This window comes from Taurulus bubalis (genome assembly GCF_910589615.1).
Source record: "Taurulus bubalis genome assembly, chromosome: 18".
NCBI classification, from domain to species: domain Eukaryota; kingdom Metazoa; phylum Chordata; class Actinopteri; order Perciformes; family Cottidae; genus Taurulus; species Taurulus bubalis.
Genome location: NC_136606.1, coordinates 19,319,587 through 19,331,789, shown reverse-complemented (window position 1 = coordinate 19,331,789; position 12,203 = coordinate 19,319,587). Strand labels below are relative to the sequence as shown.

Sequence of the window (12,203 nt, the reverse complement as noted above, 5' to 3'; positions counted from 1 at the left end):
GTGGGTGTGAATCTGGCACCGTGAACATTTGCTGTTGAGATGGTGATAAAACAACAGAGTGCAGATTTAAATGTGGACCAATATAAAACATGTGTGGTCACATCGTCATTTATCTCGCTTTCTGTACAGAAGCGACTTTGATAATCTTCATCACAGCCGTGAGAGACATGCGCAGTGCAGTGCAGTGCAGTTTTTCAGGATTCATCCTAATAGCCTCAGAATGCACTCTGTTATCGGTTGTACTCGGTTGTGGGACTGATCAAGATTTAGCCACCATTGGTAAACGTATCGTGGTTCGGAGATAGGATGAGCAAATTGGGTCATCTGTGTCAACACTCTTTTCCTAACTATGTTCAAACCTGTGTGTGTGGAAATCAAACTGATTCTAAAAGAACACATCAAGTCCCTTCCCATAAGATTTATGGGACAGAAAGAAGAGAGCAAAAATGAATGTTTGATTCTAATGTCAGGGTCAGTGTCAGTTGGGTCAGTGTGAACACTCGTCATTGGTACAGTGAATTTTTCTGTAACCGTTACCCCTGAAGCCCCCTGAGAGTAAACATATCGGCCACTCATTTTTTGATTTGGAAAATATTTCTCCTGTATTACAGAATGAGAAGCCCCGCTATCGACCAAAAATGAGAGTTTCTGTCCTTTTACAACCACATCAGTTAAGGGCATTTCTTTAAATGGTTCTTTCGGAAATTCAGCATAAGTGTGTGTCCTAGAAGCTATTTCTTTACTTCTCTGCTGCTCTAGATGTTTTACAATATTAAGTAAAGCAGTTTGTTGTTCAGGTGTGTGTGTGAGCGTGCGAAAAAGCCGTTCTTCATTGCGAGCATGTATGTGGGACAGTGTGTTTGTTCTACTTCCCTTATCTTGCAGGTTCACCGGGGTGGAAGCCGTCTCCTGTCCACATGCACCGTCCTCCTCCCCCCCATCGCGTCAATCTGAAGCAAACTGGTTCTTGGCCATTCTATCGTTGCCCTTGTGGTCATGTGTCCATTGTCCTTTTTGCTCAGATCCGTTTGGGCAGTCCCTGGCCCAATGACCCACCTCTCCACATTTAAAACATTCATCATAACTGATTTGCCGTTTTGCACAGTATTTATATTGCACAGGTTGGAGGGATTTTTATGGCCTACCTGGAGCTCAGCTGGTTGTGCAGCCTGACGGCAGCAGCAAGGAAGGACTTGCGGGTCCTTTCCTTCAGACACCGGGGATGAATCAGCCGGTGGCTGAAGGAGAGTATCCTGCATTGGGTGGGAGGTGTTGTTCATCAGGGGTGATAGCTTAGCATCATCCTCTGGTCCCCCACCACCTCCACCAGGTGATAGCTTAGCATCATCCTCCTGTCTCCCACCACCTCCACCAGGTGATAGCTTAGCATCATCCTCCTGTCTCCCACCACCTCCACCAGGTGATAGCTTAGCATCATCCTCCTGTCTCCCACCACCTCCACCAGGTGATAGCTTAGCATCATCCTCCTGTCTCCCACCACCTCCACCAGGTGATAGCTTAGCATCATCCTCCTGTCTCCCACCACCTCCACCAGGTGATAGCTTAGCATCATCCTTCTGTCCCCCACCACCTCCACCAGGTGATAGCTTAGCATCATCCTCCACTGCATCCAGTGGAAAACCCCCAGCACACTGCTGGCCTTCTTGACAAGTTTATTTAGTCTCTTCCTGTCAGCTGTCGTGATGCTGCTGCCCCAGCAGACCACTCCATAAAATATGGCTGATGCCACCACAGAGTCGAAGGTCTTCAATTCAGTTCATTTTATATAGCCCAAAATCACAAATACAAGTTTGCCTCGGAGGGCTTTACAATCTGTAACATAACATCCTGTCATGGGACCTCACATCGGATCAGGAAAAACTCCCCAAATAAATATAGTAAAAACCCTTTCAGGGAAAACAGGAAGAACCTTCAGGAGAGCAACAGAGGAGGATCCCGCTCCCCGGATGGACAGTAGCAATAGATGTCATGTGACCAGAATGAATAACGTAACAGAGTTACAGCTCATTACATGAATATTACAGAAATGATTCATATAATGAGTTGTAGGCATGGTCCACAATCTAGATAACCACGATCCATGAAGCAAAAGGAGGGAGAGAGGAGGGGCATCAGCAGGGCCATGGCAGGAGGTAGGAGGTAGGAGACAGGAGGCACTATAAACCTGAAACAGTCCTAACTATAAGCTATCAAAGAGGAAAGTCTTAAGTCTAGTCTTAAATGTGATGACTGTCTGCCCCCCAGACTGAAAGTGGAAGCTGGTTCCACAGAAGGCAAGGCAAGTTTATTTGTATAGCACATTTCAACAACAAGGCGATTCAAAGTGCTTCACGTAAAACCATTAAGAGCATCAAAACATAATGCAGATTTTAAAATGGTAAAGAAAACATTAAAACAGTCAAAAAGCAAAATAAAAAATAAAAGTTGCAGTGCAGTTTAAGAAATAAAATGCAGCAGTGAGATGCAGTAATTTAATCTGGTTCAATTAAAGGCAGCAGCAAACAGAAAAGTCTTCAATGTGGACTTAAATGTGCCACGCTGGTCAGAATAGAGAAAAGAGAGTGTCGGAAAGCTGAACGCAGGTGGCGAAAAACTAATCTCCAGGTTCACTGTGGTATCTATAAAGAGAGACTTCACAATTATAATTTGGAACTTAGAAATGCAAGACAGGCCTTCTTCTCTGACATCATAACCAAAAACAAAAACAATACACGCGCCTTATTTGCTAGCGTCGACAGCCTAACAAACCCTCCGGTGTCGGTAACGGCTACGTTCCAATCCACCTGGGCATGCAATCAATCTGCCTCCTATTTTGCTGATAAAATTCAGAGAATTAGACAAGCAGTTGGTGGCTCCACACCAACCACAGGATATATGTTGTCCCCATCTTTCCATTCAAATAGCATGACACAATTTCACTCAATTAACCAAAGAAGCCTAGAAGACATTATACAACATCTGAAAACATCCTCCTGCTGCTTGGATATTCTACCAACACACTTTTCAAAAATATTTCACACTGCATGACTGCTGATCTTTTACAAATTTTAAACACATCCCTTCTCTCAGGTGTCTTCCCACAATCCCTAAAAACTGCAGTTATTAAACCACTTCTAAGGGAGGCTAGTTTAGACCCCGAAATATTGAAAAACTATAGACCAATATCAAACCTCCTAATCACGTGTATTGTTTTTTTTTTTGGTGTCATAGAAGAAGGCCTGTCTTGCATTTCTAAGTTCCAAATTATAATTGTGAAGTCTCTCTTTATAGATACCACAGTGAACCTGGAGATTAGTTTTTCGCCACGTGCGATCAGCGTTCCGACACTCTTTTCTCTATTCTGACCAGTGTGGCATTTCTCCAAGGGGATCTTTTCTTACCCGAGACAACCTTCATCTTAGTGGGTGCAATGGCATCAACAACATTTTTAACTTTAGAATTGAAGCCATCCACAAGCTCATTGACTGACATGCAAGAGAGGGCTGGTGTGGAGCAGAACTTCTGAATAAATAGTTCACTGGTGTTTTCAGTGATGTAACGCTTTGTTACAACCTCGGTTTTTGGACATTTGTGTGCCGGGAGATTGCACTCTCAAAGAAAACACAGGAATGATCAGAGAGTGCAACATCAGTCACAGCAACCTTGGAAATGTCCAGACCTTTGGTGATGATTAGGTCTAGAGTGTGCCCCTTGTTGTGGGTGGCACCTGTTACATGCTGAGTCAGATCATAGTTATCAAGGACACCACATAGCTCTATAGAACCTCTTTCCTGGGGATTATCAACATGGATATTAAAATCACCAACAAGGACAACACAATCAAAATCAATACAGATTATAGACAGCAGTTCAGTAAACTCATCAAATAAGGTTGCACAGTATTTAGGTGGTCTGTAAATGTTGAGGAATAAAACTTGAGTGGAATTGAGAGCCACATATTCAAAGGAAGTAAAATGACCAAAATACATCTGCTTGCATTGAAGAGACTCATTATATAAAATAGCAACTCCACCTCCTTTATTATGCACTCTTGTTTCACTCATGAAACTGAAGTTGGGAGGTGTTGCTTCAATAAGAACAGCTGCACTGTTATCTTGGTCTAACCAAGTTTCGGTTAAAATCCAAAAATCAAGTTTGTGCCTAATAATGAAATCATTGATTAAAAATGTTTTTCCTAACAGAGACCTGCCATTTAATAAAGCTAAGTTTAATGTGTTTAAAACTATATTTGCCCTATTTCTTTGGACAGGCTGACGAGGAATGAATGTTAAATTGGATAAATTTGCAGATTTACTAATGTTTCTTCGCAGCCTCACCTTTCCTTTTCGATAAGTCAGGACAGGAATCAAGAAGGCTAATTTCATACAGGGCCCCGACTGTTCCTGGAGATAATCAGTGGTGTCATTAACCTTGTAGTCCGGACCCAAAAGATATTAATCAATGTCATCAATCAGGTAGTGGAGATAGAGGATGGTTGTGGAGATGTTGTGGAGGCGGGGGAGGGGCACGGCGCTTTAACTTCGGTGTTTGCGTCAGAAGAGGATCTTGATAACTGAAGGCTCTGCTCCCATCCTACTTTTTACCTGAATCCAAATTGTATTTAACCCCAACAAACTTGTCATTCTTTTATATTGAATAAATTGTTGAATTTTTCTAAGTTCAAGAGCAAAACTAGATTTTTCAGGTTAAAATCTTTTTTCAAATGAACAAAACATTTGCCATGGATTTGGCTCCATACTTAAGTCACTGTTGTGTGATGCATGGCTGTGTTGGGTTATGTTTGGCTGATGCTTTGTTGGAGAAGACATTGAAGGATATGTTGTGAATCTGCAGGTTGTCTTCTTTATAGAAAACTGTTCTGTTTGTCTCTTGCATGAAGCTGACAACAACACCAGCCTCAAAGCTGCCTAGTGTTCAGACTTTTTGCGAGATATTAATATTGATATTTGGCCATTCATAACTTTGGTGTTTAAATTGTGTTTGGAGCATGTACAAACGGCGTACATATTCTTGTAGCCCAGGCTCCGCTGTTTCATTTAGGGTGCAACATCATGATATTGCTATAGTCCATTGTTTCACACAAGCCTATGTTAAGCTCTCTCACCTCAACAAGTTATTACTTTATGAAATATGAGTCCAACAAGAGACACTACCGTTATAACTCCACCATGACTGAATGGATGTGTGTACATGTTCTTGTGTGCACATGCAGTGTCAACAGTATCATTGGCAGTGATGGAAAGCTGTCCAGTGTGAAGAGTACCGCTTCAGAGGGCAGCTGCTGTCTGACCATGGTGGACTTCAAAAGCTTCAAGGTCACATGGAACAAGGAGATTTATCACAACAGGGAGACATGGAAGGCCCAGGCAGCCAAAGGTAGCTACAGTCACCACTCAGTGTGTTTTACATGGCTCGTTCCAATCTGGGACCCTATTTTCAATGCTGCTCTGAGAACCAGCTGCAAGCGGCTAGATCTGAGAAGACATGCTGTGCCCTGCAGATATATGTATGTTCATGGACTCATAGCCTTCTGTCCATAGTAGCTCACCACAGTGTCACAAGAACACACTATTCATAGTGTGTTAATAACATGGACAAGTACAGGTCCAGTCTGTTAGTTTATCCAATAATGAGTTTTACTAAGACAAGCGCTGGGAGAGAGAGCATGAACGAGTTGTAAAACACTCGAAGAGCTGAAGTAATTTTCCTTTCTCCATGCATGCCAAGGTTATTACATTCACTCCTGTGTGTGTGTGTGTGTGTGTGTGTGTGTGTGTGTGTGTGTGTGTGTGTGTGTGTGTGTGTGTGTGTGTGTGTGTGTGTGTGTGTGTGTGTGTGTGTGTGTGTGTTTTCTGGTAGACCAAAAGGTGAAGGAGGCAGAGGAGGGTGGCCAGCAAGAGAAGGACACAGAAGAAGAGAAGCAGTCGAGGAGACCCAGTTCAGGACAGAAGAAGACAGATGTTGAGAACCGGATGCAGCAGGAGCTGCAAACGTCCAAAAAAGAGGAAGGAGACAATAATCCAGGTGGAGCTGCAGGATCAGGCCAGAAGAAGCCCGAGGAGAAGCGGCAGCGTCAGAACGGTAAGCATCCGGCAATCAACAGGGCAGAGTGGGGGTGTTTGCTCCAACAGGTCTGGCTGTAGGGTTGGTGGAGGTTTCAAAGACCAGGATCAGGATCAGGATGTTTATTGTCATTGTAAAAAGATACAACGAAATGAAGTTCAGCAGCAACTGAACAACATTTAGACTGAGCCCACTGAAGTGCACCACAGGAAGTCTTTTCAAACTCCTTCCACTTCTGCAGGAAGGACAGTAGAATCATCGGACACTTACAACAATAACAACCACCGTATGTGCAATATTACTTTTCTATTTCATGTGCAATTTATTTTCATTCTTTTCATTATCACAAAAATATTATAGTCTTTTAGGCACTGATGTCAGTATTATTACTTTTACAATCAATAATTGTTGTTCTATTATTTGTATATGTTTATATTCTTATACTATTGTTTTTTAAATCTAATGCAGTAATCTTTAATCAAACTCTGGCAAAGTCATTTCTTTTGGGATTACTAAAGTGCTTTCTTATTGTATCTTGTGTTGAACACACTACTGTAATGTCTCTGCAGGCCTTCAGCCCGACTGCCCTCTGATCCATTACTGCAAGAGACCCAGCTACTCTGCCGGCTCCTACCGGATGGCCAGGTCAAAGGTCACTGAGATGCGGCCCATTGATGCCAGGGGGAAAGCTCGGAGACTGCAGCACATCTCCCTGCGGCGCCGAAAGTGACCTCACCGTATAAAGTCATCATGAGCTACTACCACATAATAATTAGTCTTTGTTGGTATTTGACTATAGCAGCCTGTATTCTAACTGCTGCTTGGTTTTAATGCTGTATGCTAACTGTTGTTAGCTCCTCCCTGTTCTGGTCATGTGTCTCCCCTTTTAAATTTCTTAAATTCTTAAATTTAAATTTGAACTTTGAATTGTATATTGGGTTTAATTATTGAAATGTCCAATGATGAAATCTTTAGAATTATATTGTATTTAGCTATAGGCCTTCCCTTTGCTTCCACTGCTTTTCCTTTTTTGTATCATTCTCATTGTGTATCTTTACCTATTTGTTATATTTAGAGCTGCCAATCTCAAGGCACTGCTGAACTGTCCCGACCAATATGTTTGCCAATCTCAAACAATCTTGTCAATAAAAGTCATCACATTGTTCCCAGTAAGACCAATGCAGCCTTGGCAGGTTTGTGTGCTTTTGTCTAAATGGTGATGAATACCTGTGTTTTGAAGCAGCTAGTATTATAGTTTACACATTGCAAATACGGAAGAATTCAAAAGGTCTTTGCTGGATATAAAACCTATATTGCTCAACTGGTATATTTCCATTTCAGTTGGTAATGTGTAGGTTAAATATGTATTGAGTCCTCCTTACTCTTCCCCTTTCTCAGTAGTGGATCGGGAGTTGAGTTACTATGGTATCAACCAGGGATTCTTAACCATGGGGCCGCCTAGAGGGCTGCCAAAAACGTTCAGTTTTTCACCTGTGGGCCGCGGGGACTGCATAGGCTATGGTTTGAAGACACCAGAGATAGTACTGTTATCCACTAGATGCTCAGTTACAATACAGCTTCCCACCACTCGGTGGCGGTAATGCGTCAGTCAGTTGTTTAACAGACAGACGGTTCAAACTAAGTGATTACCTACAAGTTATTAAACATTTATTTTCACAACATCTCTTATGAATATCTATCCCTTCTGACATTTCATGTATTCATTTTAGTCTCAGTTATTTGTGCATAAAGATCAGTATATATATTAAAAAACTGAACTCTGAGGAAACTAATCCTGAATCTTGAGGAAACTAACCCTGAACCTTGAGGAAACTAACCCTGAACTCTGAGGAAACTAACCCTGAACTCTGAGGAAACTAACCCTGAACCTGGAGGAAACTAACCCTGAACCTGGAGGAAACTAACCCTGAACTCTGAATTGACTAATGTTGGCTGTAAACAGCTATGAGGTCACCTAGGTCCTGACCTCACAAACTAGTCAGCGCACTAACAAGTCCCTTTGCATCTGAATGATGTGATACTGACAGCTATCTGTGAAGACAGAAGAAAATGATTAACTCTCAGTTGTGTCATTCTTTCATTATATTTGATGTTGGATTTCAACAACCAATGAAGATCAGTTCATCATCGTCACTATCCGTAACAGACAGGCCGGCCCTCTCCTCTGAGCTATGGTTCAACCAATTCAAAACCAATCCCCCCCTAGGGGGGCAGACTGAGCGATTGTTATATATGTTGCGCACTTGGGCATAGGAGATCCAGGCGTGCATGTTTTTTTAAGAATTGCTTTTACTCAACAGCACTCAAAGTACACAAACACACTGAAAGTACAGAATCACACTGATCAGCTCCACACTACATACTACAGGCTATTCTAGTCTCTACTGAATAACGCGAGCGTAGCTTTTTCCCTCGCTTTTTCCCTCGCTTTTTCCCAAAGGACCCCTGAGCTGACCCAAGTGCCTGCCTGAACTTAAATCCTTGTAACCAACATTAACCTTTCAAATCATTCAAACCTCCCTTGCAGATAAACAAAAGATGCCAGGCGAACAAACAAAACAATTAACAATCAATAAAAATAACAAACAAATGAGAATATGGGGGGTTCATGTCTAGTTCTTATTATAGGTGCAATATCAATGTGGGCCCCACATATAAAACTGTAAATCATAGCTTGTTTTATGAATAAAAACCCCAAACTGCTGTATTTGGATGTATTGAACACCATAAGTATATATGGCTTGCTACATGAGAAAATTAAAATGTCACAGATGTGCGCAAATGTGACCAAATGCAAATTCTGAAGTCCTCGCCTGAATGTTCTCTGTTCTTAACTCTCTCTAACTTTTTTCTGCTTCACTTTATCAAAGTTAAACTTTGCAGAGAGAATGTTCACAAATTGTGTTATGATTTGGGTTAGAGAATGTTCACATATTGTGTTATGATTTGGGTTACAAAATGTTCACATATTGAGCTATGATTTGGGTTAGAGAATGTTCACATATTGAGCTATGATTTGGGTTAGAGAATGTTCACATATTGTGTTATGATTTGGGTTAGAGAATGTTCACATATTGAGCTATGATTTGGGTTAGAGTTGGACCTTACAGCTGCATCATTTCAAAGAAAGATTTTTTTCAATTCAATTCAGTTTATTTTGTATAGCCCAACATCACAAATACAAGTTTGCCTCGGAGGGCTTTACAATCTGTACACATGACATCCCTGTCCCGGGACCTCACATCGGATCAGGAAAAACTCCCCCAAAAAGATAGTAAAAACCCTTTCACAGGGAAAAAAAGGGGAAGAAACCTGAGGGAGAGCAACAGAGGAGGATCCCTCTCCCCGGATGGACAGAAGCAATAGATGTCATGTGGCCAGAATGAATAACGTAACGGAGTTACAGCACATTCAATGAATGTGACAGAAATGATTCATATAATGAGTAGTATGCATGGTCCATGATCCAGATAGCCACGACCCATTAAGCAGAAGGAGGTAGAGAGGAGGGGCATCCCAGGGGCAGTGGGAGGAGAAAGCAGGGCCATGACAGCTGGCAGGACGGCTCCAGGCCAGTTGCATCAGCAGGGTTCCAGGCAGCCACGAATCCATGGAAAAAGAAAGTAGAGTTAGTAATATGCATTGAAGAGACAATCATTTATCCAGAAGGAGAGAAAGAAGAGGTGAAGAGGAGGAGCGAAAAGAGGAAGAGAAGGAAAGGAGGAGCTCAGTGTATCCTAAAATGTCCCCCAGCAGTCTAGGCCTATAGCAGCATATCTAGGGGCTGGACCAGGGCAAACCTGAGCCAGCCCTAACTATAAGCCTGAAACAGCCCTAACTATAAGCGCCATCAAAGAGGAAAGTCTTAAGTCTACTCTTAAATGAGGTGACCGTGCCTGCCCCCCGAACTGAAAGTGGAAGCTGATTCCACAGAAGAGGAGCCCGATAACTGAAAGCTCTAGCCCCCAACCTACTTTTTAACACTCTGGGAACCACAAGTAACCCTGCATTCAGTGAGCGTAATGCTCTCGTGGGGTAATATGGCACTATAAGGTCCTTAAGATATGATGGTGCATCACCAATTAAGGCTTTGTAGGTAAGGAGAAGGATTTTAAATATGATTCTCGATCTTACAGGAAGCCAGTGGAGAGCAGCTAGTACAGGAGTAATGTGATCTCTCTTCCGCGTCCTCGTTAGTACACAAGCTGCAGCATTCTGGATCAGTTGGAGAGATCCAAGGGATTTACCAGGGCAGCCTGATAAAACGAAGTTACAGTAATCCAGTCTTGAGGTAACAAATGCGTGGATCAATGTTTCTGCATTGCGTTGAGACAGGATGTGCTGGATCTTTGAGATGTTCCGTAGGTGAAAAAGGCGGTGAAAAGAATCATCCTGAAAGTTATTGTTTTATAGGCGGACCTGAAACCTTTTAATTTTTTTCTGTGTCATCTTCATTTACTCTTAACCAGTAACATATAGACTGATATTTACACATCTGAACAAAATCTCACATGTGTACCTTTTATTATAATACCCAAATCATTCAAATAGTAATAATAATGGTTGCTTGGTTAGTTGGGGTATTCAATTTTTCCGAGCAGAGGCCTAAATATAGGATGGTTTGATTGTTTATCATAAAGTGGATGTAGCCACTATATCAGAGGTGTGTGGTTAACATTAATTAACAATAAGGCACACCTAAGCAGATTTTTTTTTAATAGGTTGATTTATTATGACTTTATTCTCATTAAATGTATACGATATTCTCAAATATTACAACTTTAATATTATTGACTTTATTTTTGTCTAGAGAACACGTGGGAAATTAGAAACTGAACATGAGCCGAACATGAGTTTCAAGCTAAAACATAGAAAGAAGAGAGCAGCAGTAAAAGGTAATTTAAAAGTAATTGCTGTATTTTTTATTTGAAAAGGTGCATTTATAAAAATTAAAGACAAAAGAGGAAGGAAAAGTGAATCATTCGTGTACTCTTCCTACCAAACATAACATTAAATGAGAAAAGCCCCACCTGTGTATGAATGTGCGTATGAATATGCGTATGAATGTGGGTATGAATGTTGGTATGAATGTTGGTATGTGTGAGGGTTGTCGTGTCTTGGGGTTTGGTCTCGTAACTTCCTGTTTTATTTTGAAGCCTAACTCTCCTCTCGTTTCAGATCACTTGCCCTTCCTCATGTGTCACCGTCTGATTGTTGCCACCTGTTCCCTATTACCTTCATGTGCTTATAGTCTGCTTCTCCCCTTTGTCTTGTGCCAAAGTGTTTCGTCCTTGTCCGTGCACCTAAGCCCGTAGCCACAGTTCTAGTTGAACTTTCCAAAAGTTTTTTGTTTCCTCCTTTGAGAGTGATTTTGCGTTTGTTAAAGTTTTCTAGTCTAGCTTTGATTTGGGTTTCTGTAGTTTGTTTTCTTCCCTCCTTCAGGAGCGTTTTATGTTTTAGGTTTTACTTGTTTCTAGTGATTTTGTGTCCCTCCCGTTATTGGAGTATTTTCTTATTAGGAAGGTTATCGTCCACGAGCAATTTATGCCAGGACTTAGTAAGAATTGTTTCATAGCCCAATGGTTTTTTCACTCTTCAAAGAGGATCAGAAAACAATAAAGTGCGCCTGTACATATATCCTCTGCATCTGGGTCCTCATTTTAGTCCAGGCCTGACAGTATGAATGTGAGTATGAGTGTGGGTATGAATGTCCGGATTTTAGATTCATCTTTATTGTCATTGCACATGTTCAAGTACAGAGCAATGAAATGCAGTTTAGCATCCAACCAGAAGTGCAATAGTAGTAAGTACCAATATACAGATAATAAGTAAGTATTTTATAGATAATAAGTTAAAGCTCCAAGTGGAACTGTAGTATATAAATACGGAATATACAGATTGATTGATTGAGGTAGTATGAACAGGTTGATTGTGCATTAAATGTAGGTAGACTATGAACAGGAACTATAAACATAATTTACAAAAGCAAATGGGCGTATGATAAGTTAGGTAATACAGATTGAGTGAACATTAAATAGTGCATAATAATAAACTGTAGCTGCCTAACATTACTAGACTGTTCAGACAATGTTCACATA

At 41.3% G+C, this 12,203-nt stretch overlaps 1 protein-coding gene across 1 annotated transcript in view; it reads left to right on the top strand.

Annotated features, from left to right (window-relative positions):
- Positions 1-6,814, top strand: part of pde1ca (phosphodiesterase 1C, calmodulin-dependent a) — a gene marked incomplete at both ends in the record, with an annotated part of 70,430 nt that extends 63,616 nt beyond the window's left edge. Inside the window, 3 exons of the mRNA XM_079234467.1 lie at positions 5,234-5,397; positions 5,881-6,102; positions 6,654-6,814. Of these exons, the coding sequence (XP_079090593.1) occupies positions 5,234-5,397; positions 5,881-6,102; positions 6,654-6,814 (547 nt within the window). The remainder of the gene's footprint in view (positions 1-5,233; positions 5,398-5,880; positions 6,103-6,653) is intronic.
- Positions 6,815-12,203: the final 5,389 nt, after the last annotated feature.